We start from the raw sequence: 14,909 nt of genomic DNA, 5'->3' as shown, positions 1-14,909 counted from the left end.
AGGGGAGCCGGAGATGAAAAGGGATCTTTCCAAGTTCCTCCAGAGTGTCATTGTCTTGCCAGAGATGGCCTACTGCTGAGATTGTACTGGGCCAGGGTTTAGGCATGCATGGTCTCCAGAATACGAGAAAGAAGGGGATGTACAGAAGATTCAGATTTGCACTATCAGTTCCTGCTTGGAGAGGAATAGCACAGATCGGCCCATTAGATTTAGAAGAAGAGGAGCAAAAACCAGTGACGCAAAGGTCTGACGTTCACTGACATTGATTATGGAGCAGCTAATGCAAAGGTGGGAATCAGGCTCAGCATAAAAACCGTGTTCAGATGGATTTTGATGGAGGAGCAATGAAGTGTGGGGTAAACAAGTACAAAGGAGGATGTTCAAGGATTAGAGATTGGACAATAATTTGATACTGCAATGTCATCAGAGGTCGTAGGTTGCCTATTGTGACTTCCATTGCCGCCATCATTTGGCAAATCGACTTTGAGTCATACCTGTAGGTCTGAGTCACTTGTAGCCTGGCCTGTTGACTGGTTCCATGTGTGTATCAGAGTGACTAATAGTTCAGCGGCCATCTTTGTAAAGGTGTTTTAATTCTTGCAGGCTTGTTTGAACCTGGAGACATGAAGTATGAACTGAACCGGAACCACACCTCCGACCCCTCTATTGTTGAGTTGACAGAAAAAGCCATTAAGATCCTCAGCAAGAACGAGAAAGGCTTTTATCTCTTTGTCGAAGATAAGTTGATTCTTTTACATGTGTCTTTTACCTGCTATATGAAATCAGCACTTTCAGTTTCCAAATTCTTCTCTCTTTCCATCTTTATGCTACAACAAAGGAGGATTTTTAACCCAAGCGACAATACATATATTTGCCCTCTGGAGCCCCATACAATTAACAAAAAAAGATGATGGACGGAATGTTGAACACTGCCAAACATTCACCCCCAGTCACAGATCTGGGTTTAATCCATGGTGAGACATTAACCCTTTAACATTAACATTATTTTGCTTGCCACGCCATTCCAGTTTGGAGCCAGCCATATGCAAATCAGCCTTGACCCTGCTCCCCATGGGAACAGTCCAACCTGAACTGCCAGGCCAGGTCCTCCCTGGACCGAAAAACAAGCATCCTAGCACTAGTTTTGAGGCATCACCCCTCATCAGCTCAGGCTAGCTTAAATCCGGTGGCACAGTGAGCACGGGAACCACGTCTGGGCTTACCCTTCCCACAGGGTGAAAATGCAACACAAAACACACTAGGCAAAACCACCTTCAAATAGCCATAATAGTAATGATAATCTTAACTGCACTAATAATAACAATGATGATAATACCAACAACAAAAACAACAGTAACATTAGTATTAAAAATAACAATAAATAACAATAACGCTTGTGTGCATTGATGCTTCTAAAGTCTGTTTCACATGCAGGTGCTCATCTCGTGTAATGTGTATGATTCATACTATTCAATGATATAGAATACCACGCACATATGGTTTGAATAAAATAAACCAAATTTGAAAGTTCTGAGCGTGCTGAAGAGGAGTCGTCCTCTAAACCAGGGCGAAAGAATACAGGCAATAGTTGCACCACTCTGCTGTGAGTGGTGTCCCTCTTGTAGCACAGCGATAAAGGTGCGACAAAGTCGCAATTAATCCAGAAAGAGTTCAACAAGGTAAATCTTGAGTTTTATTTGACGATAATATCCATTGTCACCATGAATATTCACATGATAAGGCTGCTTTGGCAATTCAAAATAGCGTTTGAAGGTACATAAAGGAAAATCCCCAAACTATATCAGTAAGACTGAGCGTTTGGACAACATAAACATCAAAGCTGTGTGAGACTGAGTCCACGCACACCAGCTGCCCATGTTGGCCTTAGTTCTGGCTAGCTCACAATGCACCATCTGGACCTCTAACCTTACAGGGTACCGGGGGCATGTGCAACCTCACAACATGACAACTCTGACTCCCCAAGGAAATCGTGGAATCATGGCTCTCACTCTTTCGTTAATAACTCATGCATGCCCAAAGGAAAGCACAAGAACTACTCAAATTGGCATTTCAAACATTTATTGAAACAAAACGATTCTTAGTAAAAAAGCAGGCGCTACAATGATTAATAGAAGGAAACAGAACAGAGTAATCAGCATTACTAGAATGGTAAAGAAGATAAACAATGCAACCATGGTTCTGTTACATCAATTATATGCATTCATATATAATCAAATCTATACTGCTACCTAGTGATTCCTAACGTAGTAGGTTTAGGGGGTACGAATCTGACACAATACCCTAGGGTGATCTAACTCCCCAGTTACCTATGAGTATGTTTCATCTGGGAACCCGTTCTTGTGGAGAGCAGGACATCGTCCTTCTCAGGAAGGTAAACAGGATTCAGCTGGGCTAGTATTCCGACATGGGCCAACCTTGTCAGTGACTGTGAAGGGCTCCTCTCCCTAAATAAAGGAGTGGTGTCATTTATATAATAAAACTTCACCCATGTTACCATGCGGAAGTTCTAGTCATGCCGTCATTATTGATTCTGCTCTTGTAGTTGTGGGTCAAGAGTCCGCGATTAAGAAAGATGTCAACTTGAAACATGAAAATATAAAATGGTGGTTTTCACCCTGGCTTATGTAACTATGTGAAACTAGCAGCTGGCCGTCTAGTCATTGGAGCCAGAAAATCTGACCACATCACTACCCTTGTTAAAGACCTTCACTGACTCCCCCGGGAAACAAGAATTGACTTCAAGTTGCTTGCGATGCTCATAAAGCATTACTCGCCTACCACCCTCCCTGACGGACAAACTTCAACTCACTAAAGGCCACAGAAACAACTGGTACAGAGACTAACTAATCCTGACAAACCTAACAGTTAAGGGAGCCAAAACATCCAAACATGTGTACTCCTACCTAGCTTTCCAGCTGTGTGAACTCCATCAAGGATCCTCTTAAAGTAAATCCAAATCTCTTACTCTCCCACAAGGACTGAAAAACCCTTCTCTTGAAAATGTATCTGACTAATAGTTTCCCTGTAGCCTCTCTTCTATCCCTATCATCAATGTATGGTGCTTTTACCATTTCCCAGCTGCATTTAAAGCTTTCCAATGCCCTTGGACTATGTACATGGTATATAAATACTACAAATAAATGAATAGATAAATAAATAAACAGCTTCTTTTTAGAAAACCCCCTTCCAAGCCCATATTTGTGCCATATCTTAGCTCTATAATAACAGAAGGGACTATACTATACCGACAGAAGAGGGAAGAATTTAAAACGTGCCCTAAAAGGGTTTTAAGTGATGGCCTGTGGATGACAGACAAATAACAGGAAGAATTGCATAACTCTCTGAGCTATCTTGCCAGCTTCCTCTTATTCCCACATTTTTTGACACACAAGCCAACATGCTCTTTGTGCATGCCCATTGTTCTCTTTCCAGCAATCCTCAGCTCCAATATCCATATTTTGGGTTAAATTACTGAGTTAAATAACTGGCTTAGATTATGAAATGACTGCTCGTTATCCCACACCTCTCCCTCTTTTAGTGACGCACCAACATTTACCGAGAAGTCCATCATTTTAGAGCACACAACCCAAATTCAGGTCACTCAAAGCATCTCTGGGAAGCCTTTCCTTGGTTCTATAATTTAATAGGGCTTGACAGTGCTGAACCATAGCCACTCAAAGAAACAGACATTGGATAATGCAGCTATGGAGTCCGCCATTGTTTTGTTGCCCCGCACTGTCACATGCTGGAGCTGTCATTGAAGGGACGAAGCAACATGGCGGACTCTGCTGTTTACCACTGGTGTCCTAGGATCTCAGATACTACTATCGCCTTCCACCTGAATAACCAACTTAAGACTTTTGTACCATTGACTCGCCTAAGGAGATAGCAAGCAGCCAAGGCGCTGCTTACTTTTAAACTTACTTTGTCAAGGGGTCTGTTGCTCGTAGGCCAGAATTTGCTATAAAACTGTTGAATAAATATCTAGTTGGTTGCTGATTTTAGTTATTCTTGACCAAAAAGACCCTATTTAAACACTTTCCAAGCACAGGGTTGTCTTTCACATGTATTAGGTCTCACCCTTAGTTACATGGGTCATGTCCATTTGACAAATGCCTATGTTGCCATGGAAGATTCTTAGATACACTTTTTATGTTGCACCCTGTTTACACCCTCCCAAGTTTTTCATCCCACATAAAGCACCAGGTTAAACCTTTTCCTCATCTCTGAACAATTATGGGGACCCAAGCGTTACTTTCACAATTTTCTATATCAGACGTGTGAACTGCCTATAGCGAGTTTACACTTTTGGGAAATCTGCTGTACTGTCCAACATGGGATCTAGCAGGATGCTCCCCTTAAGTGGGATTCTAGATCCCCAGGATCACTGTGAATCCCATCCACCACATATTTAATGTTGCCGCACAGTCCAATCCCTCAATACAAGGCCCTTGTAGAGCTCCGTTTGGTATCTTCTCACGAGACCCAGTGATTGTACCTGTAAAACTCCATAACAGCTATATCAACCATTTGAAGAGTTTCGCAGCAATCACCCTTGGAATGGACAGAGGTACATATAACATAAGCAGGGTATCATTGCACCATTACTCTTTAGTGACTGTGGTATAGCCCAGCACAGGCTTTAATTTTATCTGTTGCATTACATGGTGATGCCTTCCTCTCCTTGTGTTGATAATCCAAAATACTTGTTCTTGGTGGACTCATATAACAGCTGCTTTCTAACACACAGGGTAATCAATGTAACAAGGAGTGCATTGAAAGCTACATACATAAGTTGTTATTTGCAGGAGGCAATGTAAAGGAGAAGACTTTGACAATAAATCAATACAGTGTTACAATCAAGAAAGTGTCAACCTAGAGTCATCGAAGGTGGGCCTACAGGATATAGAGGAAAGACCTTTTCCTTAAAGGAGCCCTCACTCATTGAATGTTATCCTGTGACATCAAGTCCTTTATGACCCTCTGAAGGTCAGGGCATGCTACCACCTCTTAACTTACAAGGGAGCATTTTCTTTAAGGAAAAAGGGTGTGGGATCTAAATGAGGTAATCTCTAAAAATGCCTAAGCGGTGCTCAAATCCGTATTTATTCACTGGTCCATCTGACAAGGTTAACAACTGGGGTAGACAGGCTAGCTGGATTTACTATCGCTCCTTGGCCCTCAAGTATGATCGTTGTAAGTAAAGAGGTGGTAGCATGCCCGACCTTCAGAGGGTCAGGAAGAACTCGATGATGGAGCATGCCACTGGATAACATTCAGTGAGTGAGAGCTCCTTTAAGGAAAAGGTCTTTCCCCTACATTGTGGGCCCACCCTAGTTGACTCGAGGTTGACCCTCTCTTGATTGTAACACTGGGGGGGGCGGGTCAGTCACAACCACCATTTCCCTCTTTCTTACCTCTTTAGATTTTTACAATAAATCAATACACACAGCCAAAATAGATGAAAGTCATTGATAATGGTGCTCAGATGGTGATCACACTGTGCTCATGTGACAAGGTGAGACGTGCATATACAGAAGAAAACAGCGAATCCAGGACTCTGGGATTCAGAGGGAGATAATCGGGGATGAGAAATTCCCAGTAAGGGTCATATGTAGGGTCCCAGAATCTAGCTGTGTTGAAGTCAGCAGAGTTTTGACCTTGTCTTAAATTAAAAGCTCTTCATCAGGACAGGGATAATTGGAGAGCAAATAAGTTGTGGGCCAGGGGTCCTAAGAGAATCAATCAAAACATTTAGCTTATCGATAATTCACTAAAATTGGTGGTAATGCTAAGATAATGGTTGCCAATTAATTACATTGTGCCCCGTCTCTCAATTAGGGCAAGATGAAGTGATGGGAAAGCAACTGGGTGAATAGCTTAGGCCCATCCCTATCCTGCCCACATGAGGATAGAAAGCTTTTATCCAAATAAACGTGAAGCCAGGAAGCGATGCTTATGTCCTCTCTGTCCTACGGCATCCTAAAAAACTGTGCTCTGTTTTTTAATGCACAAGCAAGACCTCCTAATCTTTAAAAATGACAATATATACTTGAATTGAGGCTTCATGAGTAAAGATGGTCTTCCATCTGGGTATTATCCACCTGCAGTCAGTGTCCTAGGGAGGCCATGTTGAAAGAGTTGGGTATCGGGTAAGAATCAACGACTATGTTTCAATGGTGGAAACATGACTATATTCCTTCTGACCTTCAACAGGGCTAGACTCTTGTTCTTCTCAGACTAATGTGATGATTGTACTTATTTGGCCAGTTTTGTGCGCGTGGGATCCCCTGGAATATTTCAGATAGTTTTTGACATAATGAATATAAGCACCCTGAATGCAGCCATGCGTCTTCTAAAGTTCCCTTTACTTCCCCAAGTTGAGTACCGTGTTTGTGTGTTTTTTCCCCTCCTCCTATACGAGGGCGAATTGACCACGGCCACCACGACACCCGAGCTAAGCAGGCGCTGACAGAGGGGGTCATGTTCGACAAGGCCATCAAGAGGGGTGGAGAGCTGACCACGGAGAAGGAGACGCTGACGGTGGTGACCGCAGACCACTCCCACGTCTTCTCCTTTGGTGGATACACCCTCCGTGGAACTTCACTCTTCGGTAAGATCGCTTTTGAAGAATCAGAGGTAAAGGTGGGCTTCTGGATTTGTTTGGAAAATGAGTATCTTTGAAATTTTGTTGCATTGAGCAAAACAGACTCTGAAACTAGTTTATGGAAGAGCGCAACGAAACGCCTTTAAAAGCAACAACTGTAGCAGCAAACTCCAATGACAATCCTACATAACCCACTTTTAAGAGAAACAATACTAGTTACACAGGAAAATAACCAGCCTGACTCTAGTAAACTTTAAATACAGAAGGTAAATATCTATGTTAATTCCCAGGGTTTTAGTAGAGTTTGTTATAATTCCAAAGGTAGGGCTAAATCTTTTAAAGCAAACTTAAAGTTGATTATTCCTGGCTTGACATCTCAGTTAGCAGCTTTCGTGGAGAAGAAAAAGTTTGGCTAGGCTGCTCTTGAGTCTGAATAAATCCTTCCGAACCTGCTTCTATTCCAGCCCCACAAATTGGGCTTTTTCTGACCCAGAAAATTTGATTTTAAGGCACAGAAGATTTCCAGACACTTTACTTAGTTGAGTTTCTCCAAAAAACTCAGTCCTCCTAGAAAATACCCATTTGCCACAGGTCCACAAATTCTTCGAAATGGTTTATCAAATAATTGTGAAGGTGTCAGAATCTGGGCGCTGCGTCTGGCCCATTAATATCTCTGCTTCCAAGCCAAAGAGGCTAGTAGTCAAGCAGGTAACTAGCTTACACAGCAGAAAAGCACTAAGGGGCTGCTTAGAAGGCTTTCCCGCGCCACCCTGAAGGAAGTCCCTGAAGTACAAAAATCTCCAAGTTTTGAACCCAGTGGCAAAACAGGATTTTTTCTTTAGAACCCACATTTTCAATGCTAAGCATTTATTACAGCTAATGTGCTTCTCGGGTGAGAATGTCTACCTTAGCATTAATTTACATCTGCTCCAAAGAATGAAAACAGGATCTCAGGAACAGTGAGGGAATAGAATTATTTTTTTATAAGGCCGTTTTTTGACCATATCGCATAAACTCATGAAAGATCAGCCTTCTAGCTGCCAACGTCCAAATCCAATTAGCTTTTGACTAAATTACATATTTTTTGTTTATGAGGGATATGGAACTGCGGTCAGCCAGTCAGCTTTCGGTGTTTCTCACCCGGTATACTTTAGGCATTCCAGGGTTTGAGAGACTTGTAGGACAGAGTGAGCTTGGCCCTGTACACAAGTATTTATTTTATATGTTTCTATTTATTAATATCTGATACTGCAAAGTGAGAGCTTTGCAAACTGTCCAAATGTCAGACGAGCCTCATGTTACCGAAGGGCTGGACTGAAAGTCAAGACCAAATCTATTTCACAAAAGGATTGTGGCCGAGGCCTGGAAAGTGGGTCTCAGACCACAGTAGAGGCCAAAAAAGAGTTAAAGCAACTGGTGAACCATATAGGCAGGTGGAATTTCTGTTTGCTAGGTTCATTAGTAGTCTGAATAATTCCATAATCAAGTCATGGACCTGGCGAGCATCTTATGTGTTACATTAGCAATGCCAGAGCCCTTGCACAATGTAAAGGTCCCAGGTCCCAGTCTTGGAGTGAAAGTTCGGCATGTTAAGCAGGAAGGTGCCTTCTGAATCATCCGGTGTTTAACTTTCTGGGGACAGAACATATGCGTGTCTGTAATTTAGTTGGTAACACACTGCACAGTTTCAATGTCAGAAAGCACCTATCACTTATGTCACTTTCTCAACATACCCAGCTTAGCAGAAATGAAAACAGATCTTCCTTGTTCACACAATGACGTCATAGGAAGTGACATCACTGGTCAATAATGAATTGATTCAATGTGCGGTTTGCTGGTGGTTGCATTCACAGGGTGTTTGGGGTTTGATGTATGAATTGTGTGATCTCTCCTATCACACATGGTACCCCAGTTACCTTTAGAAGACACAAAGCAGCAGAGAGCAATGATGACTAAGTGGCAAGAAGGCAGGGGTTGTCTGGAAGATGTCTGGGGTTTCAAGGAGGAACACGTGAGGAGTAGCTACTCCCTGGTGGCTCTTACTCACCCACAATATCTTATTCTCCCATGTGGCTTGCAACACAGTCCACATTTCCAAATCATCTTATCTTATTCTGTACTTTGAGATTATTCGTTCAATTTAAACCCTGGTTCTGACATGTTTAAGTTTTATTCCTTCAGCAAAATACATTTTTGTTATTTTTAATCTAACTCCCTGGACAAGCATCATGTTAATCTTTAACATCTAACATGACCCTTGCTGACTGAAGGTGTCTCTTCTGAGGGAAAGTTAAGATCAGCCATCAAATGTTTCTGTGTGGGATCCGGCGTGATTCCGGCTTTTATTCGATGACTTAAATCTTTAACTGTGCAACTCTGACGCTTGATGAGTGCTTTCAGGGACGTGCAATTTTTATCCTTCGTGTGATATGTGTAATTTTCTGAAAATTACATTAAATTAAGCATTTCATCTCACTGCACTTGGTTGGTGTCTAATGTAAAAAAATTATCCAAAAAGCATGTCTTGCCCACAAATGTCATGTGAAACACCAATGGGAGACTTTTTAGTACAGTCAAGCCTCACGGCCATGTTAATATGCGCCTTGAGACCCTCATGGGTGAGTAGACACTCTTTACAAGCCCCTGATTGATTGATGATTAACTATCAGTTTCACACTTCCCCCAAGACATGTTCTACTTTCAGCAGTCTCCCATGGGAGAAAAAGTATGTGTAAAATTGTGAGTGCGAATAAGGATAAATTAGGTGGAATACGCAGTCTCTGGACGCGTAATAAAAATGTACACTAGTATTTCATCAAGAGCTTCTTCCCAATTCCCTGCACTACTTACACCTCTTCTGCTTCCTTTGCAACAGGTCTCGCCCCCAAGCTAGCGGCTGACAAAAAACCATACACCTCCATTCTCTATGGCAACGGACCAGGATACCGGGATACCTCAGCAGGCCGGCCCGCCCCTAATGAAACAGAGCTCGGTAAGAGTATTCCATTTGCTGTAGGGCTTGCACCTCCATCCCCCAAACTATAGTTGATGTTGTGTGCCCAGGAGGCCAAGTGTTAAATGTAAAGAGACTGGTACATCCCAGTTCCTGTCTACGGAGCACATCACTCGCGGGCAGCAAGCTACGTTGGTTGGGTAGTGTGCGGTTGCACCTCTTCAACTGTGCTATGCATGCACCGAGGTTGCGTAAGGGCCTGACATCACAACGTTTGCCTGTTTGTATTGGTGGAGGTGATGTAACATTATTCAAGTTATATGGAAGAAAACGTTTGGAGGGTGCGTAATCCCAACTGCAGCTCCAACAAAGATAATTTTAAGTTGATTTGTAGGATCATGAGGTTTTTTTGTGGTTGGGTCTAATTGTAGCATAAAGAGAGAAGCTGTGCAATTTCAGAAATGACTATGATCAAAGTAATTCTCAATTTTGAGATGTGATAGGCCACACCCAGCCAATGAGTTGTGTTGAGAGGCTTTCTCCTACCAATAAGGGATCTGATAGGCTTGAGCCTTCCAGTGATTGGCAGATGGGAATGCAGCCTTTCAATGAAGGGATGATGGGCCTGAAGTCTTCTGATGAGGACCTGCTAGATCTGTCCACTTCGGTGTGTGCATCGGACAGGCATTCACCCTGTGAGTGAGCGCACATGGTAATCTCTCATAAGAGAGCATGACAGTATTCAGGGGTATTGCTACTAGTGGTGTGGCAGGTGCAGTGCACCGGGACCTAGAGCCCTGAGGGGCCCATTGAGCCCTGATAATTGCTGTATTTTACTACCCCAACAATAACTTTGCATTTTGCGTGCAAGTTTCGTTTGCATGGCTTTTGTGTAAATTATGCTTTGCAGAGTTAATTATAGCTGGTGAATTTTTGTGTTTCTTTGGTTTTAATGTTACTTTGTAAACACAACTTTATTTTAGCTGTAGTTGTGAAATGATGTTCATAGTTATTAAATACATTTATGGCAAGTTCCTATAACCACCCTCACCATAACTCCACTGTGTTTTTCGGCCATGCCAGGCCCTGCATCCAACTCCTGAGGGCAGTTAATACGCACTGGACATGGCCTTTGGCTGTGGGCAGCAGGGGTTCGCTGCAGGGCTAAGTGTTTATGAGAGACACTTCCAGCATAGATTCAGATCCTCTGTTGGTCGCGAGTCTGCACAGGTAGATATGATTGACGGCCCAAATGCACCACTCGCATACACCTGCCTCCCCATGGTCTGCAGACACCAAGCAGATGCATGGAAAGAGATTCTGGCCCAGTATCCACCATTCTACCTCCTCCTTAGGGTACCCAGAAGCCGGGAAGAAGTGTGAAATCAGTGTCTACCAGAACCCTGGCTCACAATCAGTTATTTTCAGTGCTCTTAAAAATAAAACAGAAAGTTGTTCTTCACTGCTCATGTGTCAGTGTAATAGATAACCACTTCCAAAGGAAGCTAAACACAGCAGTATAATAATTCCTATTGAGATATTCCACAGGGAGTGGTGAGGGGAATATTTTTTGTGTGCAATTCCTTGCATATATTTTATTTTGCTTTTGCAGAACTGAACAATTACGAGCAGCTGGCAGCGGTCCCTCTGTCCTCGGAAACCCACGGCGGTGAAGATGTTGTGATCTTCGCCAAGGGTCCAATGGCGCATCTCTTTCACGGTGTCCAGGAACAGACTTTTGTCGCGCATGCCATGGCATATGCGGCTTGCATCGAGCCCTACACAGACTGTCCCCATGATAGTGGCGTGGTGCCGAAGGCGGGCCTTCTCCTCGTCTTACTGATGGCCATCCTCTCGCTGACATCATGGTAAGATGTTGACGAACCATCTGATGGAAGCCACCAGTATCTCTGACAGTCATCGAAAATGTGCCAGGAGAGACCTCAAAGGGTACAAGACCAACCAGCTGAAGACCACTATTGCATCTTAAAGTTCAGTTGTCATCCTCATGAAACATCCATCCCAAATGGCATTAAGGTAGCAAGGATCAGGAACCATAAAATGTGTATCAGATTCTATGATTTGATCCTTCCTTCATTCATTAAATCTGTTTCTCCATCATAATGTGCAGAGCCAGAACCTTGGACTCGATTCTGGGACAAAATCTCTCAACAAAGGGCTGCAGCTGAACCGCGTGATGAAGGCATGGTGAATTATTCTGCTTAGGGGAACACCACAGTTGACAAACTGGCTTTTCGGACTAATTGTGGCAAACTTTGTATTGGTATTACTGGAGGGGTGACGTCATTTTATCCAAGTTTATGGTGCTTTTCTGTCATTTGTTTGGTGTTGTGGCACCACTGTTTACCACTGAGAAGGCTTGGACATCTATAGCTGCATGCATCAAATAAGCATTTTGCGATTTTCAAATAGCAATGTTTACCGAATCGCTATTTGGTAATCACAAAATGCTATGGATGCATGGAATCGCCAAAAATTGTGCGATTCCTTAATGTTACCTAATAGCGATTCGGTAAATAGAGAATCACTATTAAGTAATATTACTTAGTTTGTTCCTTTGGGCCGAAAGGCCCATAGGTGCGAATGGTTTTGCATTAGCTAATCTGTGTTTACCTAATTGACCATTGCAAATTAGGTCATGCAAAGCCAAGGGAACACCGGGGGGCTAAGGCCCCCCTGTAGAACTCCCCCAAAAATAAATGTGCTCATTTACAGCGCACACATGCCCTAGGGCACCAGTACCATTGACTTGAAGTCGATGGTAATTGAATTTTCTTAAATGCTCAGTTTGCATTTGGAAAATGCTTATACACTTACAATTTCCTATTTGTAGTAGCAATTTTAGGTAATCTCAATTTTTTGGATTACCTAAAATTGAGACTACAAAGCCTTTTTTTATACAACCTGAGAAGCTATTTTCCATTCGCATGTTGCCCCTAATGTATTAGGGGCATATTATCAAGCACGCCGTTAAAATTATCGCCGCTTTAACGGCAGAAAACTGCCGCTAAGGTGGCGATAATGGGCTTGATAATGTGCCGCAGAGAATTCCAATAGAAGCCCATGTTGACCCCAGAACATGGGCTTCTATGGGAATTTTCAAGGGCAAGCGGCGATAAATTAACGCAGTTTCTTGATAATATGCCCCTTAGTTTAGTAGTGATGCGCTACGTGCCTGAGTCCGTGCGCTGTAGTCTTGGTTCTTTGATTTGTTCCATGAAGTCGATTTGTTGTCTGTTGATTGTAAAGTTGGACGTTGTTTACTATCTATCTAGCTACAGACAACACACTTATATTGTCTCACTACCATTTCCTGGTTTATTTACTCTTCCACATATACCTCATTATCACGGCTTCATGTGAAAAGATAACCTATTAAATGTAATTATTTGCAAATAAGACATAGAAACATGGAATCCATAATTAAAAGTCTGTCTATAATATATATCTATATGTTGCAAGAACCAGCAGTCATTAAAAGAGCACAGAGCAATAATGCAGCTGCACTTGAAATAATAAAAATAACAACTGTTTTTTTCGAAAGCAAAATTCTAACATGAACAGTAATCAACAGAAATGACAGATTTATGGGGAAGACAAACTTTCTCTGCATGTTTCTATTCGTTCTGAAATACAGCATTGTTAAACCGAGTCACATTAAACAGATTCTAATATCTTTTTTTGCAGCAAATTACCAAATACTTTTTGGTGTTTTAATTTCACACTACAGAATCAGCTATTCTTCATGTCAGCAACCATACTATCTCTTTCATATGAAAGAGCAAGATATGAAGGATTTAAGTGGTTTGTGGGAAGGATGATTGTATGACCATGTATTATAAGTAAGGCTCCCGGTTTTCCGTTTAAACGGATTTATACATATAAATACAGACGGAAAACCTTTTGGTTTTTGTCTGTATTTATATATAGAAACTGCAAAATACTTACAAAACAGATGTTCCTGCCGCCTCTGTGTTTCTCTATAAAATCTGAGTCAGAGGTGCACAGGGGCTGCCGAAAGAAATCGTAAACTGCTGCCCTCAAACTGCCGCTCCGAAGAGGGGCAAACAAGTGCAGCTGGGAGCGCCGTGTCGACAGAGACCCTCCAGGACCCCTCACAGCGGTGGTCAGGCAAGGTGTAAATTGTTGAAGCAGTGCAAGCAGCCGATGTCCATTAAGAGATGTGAAAACACCACAGGACATCCGGTGAAGCCCTAGCAACCTTTTGTTTTTGTTGTTGTATGGGAGGGGGAAGGAGGTTGATGTGGCAGGGCATGGAGGGGGCGGACATGCTTCTAATAAGTATTAGCTCACACTGAATGGAGGTGGGTCAAAGGGGAGCGCATAAAGAACACCATTTATTTTAAAATATAGTAGATTGTTGAAGGTGGAGCGACGGTCCCATGAAACGGGGGGATGGGTCCTACGAGGGAGTGAGGCACCGCTGGCAGGGACCAAAGGAACCCGAGATTGCGGCTCCCAAGACGGATTGAGCGAGCTCAGATATGCCTTGCCACGCCGGCGATTTTCAAGCAAGGTGAGCCCAACACTCATACCTCTTATCCATACCACACAGGGCGAGCAAGAGTGGGGCATGTGATGGCGACGAAATCCAGCGGGTATAATAGAAAGCTAGTTCCATTCTGGGATTTCCGGGCCATAATTATTGCATATTGCTCTTGTCTCCATAGGCCCTAGGCACTAGAGAGGTTTCACTTCTCTGGGTAGTGATGTGGCCTCCCCTCGCCGATCAGCCACCAGACAGGCGAGCATGCTTTCCCTCAGTAGGGCCATGGAGGTGGAACGATCTGGGGTGGGAGGGCGCCATGCCTCATCAGGATAGGAAGAAACTTGCCTGCACTCTCAAAGGTAGGCAGGGACGGCCCCAATGTGAATACTGCATTTAGCATAGGATCCAATTTAAAAAAAACAGCTATAACAACCTAGTGCAAGTGTGCATATCAGTTTAAATAAATGTGGCAAAATACTAGTTTCAGCCTTTTTTACTTGCGTCAAAAATAAATGTGGATAAATACAGATACAATGATCAAAAAATAAATATGGATAAATACAGACAGGAATGTTAGAAAAATAAATACCATAAAACCGGGAGCCCTAATTATAAGGAATAAAATACCCCCTACCTAATGTTAAAAGGAGATAAAAAAGGTCACCTTGGAGTTCCATGACCGTATAAAGGCATTTCCCAGAGACTCCGAATACCCTTGTAAAGTGAGGCAGGGGGTACTTTATACCACATGTCTTTTAGCATTTTTACATAATTGTATTATTCTGAACAAACATATC

At 42.7% G+C, this 14,909-nt stretch overlaps 1 protein-coding gene across 1 annotated transcript in view; it reads left to right on the top strand.

Annotated features, from left to right (window-relative positions):
- LOC146786166 (intestinal-type alkaline phosphatase-like) overlaps positions 1-13,296 on the top strand; it is a 131,339-nt gene extending 118,043 nt beyond the window's left edge. Inside the window, exons 8-11 of the mRNA XM_085635694.1 lie at positions 604-738; positions 6,443-6,634; positions 9,504-9,620; positions 11,194-13,296. Of these exons, the coding sequence (XP_085491820.1) occupies positions 604-738; positions 6,443-6,634; positions 9,504-9,620; positions 11,194-11,453 (704 nt within the window). The 3' untranslated portion in view covers positions 11,454-13,296. The remainder of the gene's footprint in view (positions 1-603; positions 739-6,442; positions 6,635-9,503; positions 9,621-11,193) is intronic.
- The last annotated feature ends 1,613 nt before the right edge of the window (positions 13,297-14,909 follow it).

The sequence above is a fragment of the Triturus cristatus genome, chromosome 11 (assembly GCF_964204655.1).
Source record: "Triturus cristatus chromosome 11, aTriCri1.1, whole genome shotgun sequence".
NCBI classification, from domain to species: domain Eukaryota; kingdom Metazoa; phylum Chordata; class Amphibia; order Caudata; family Salamandridae; genus Triturus; species Triturus cristatus.
This window is presented reverse-complemented; position numbering and strand designations above follow the sequence as displayed.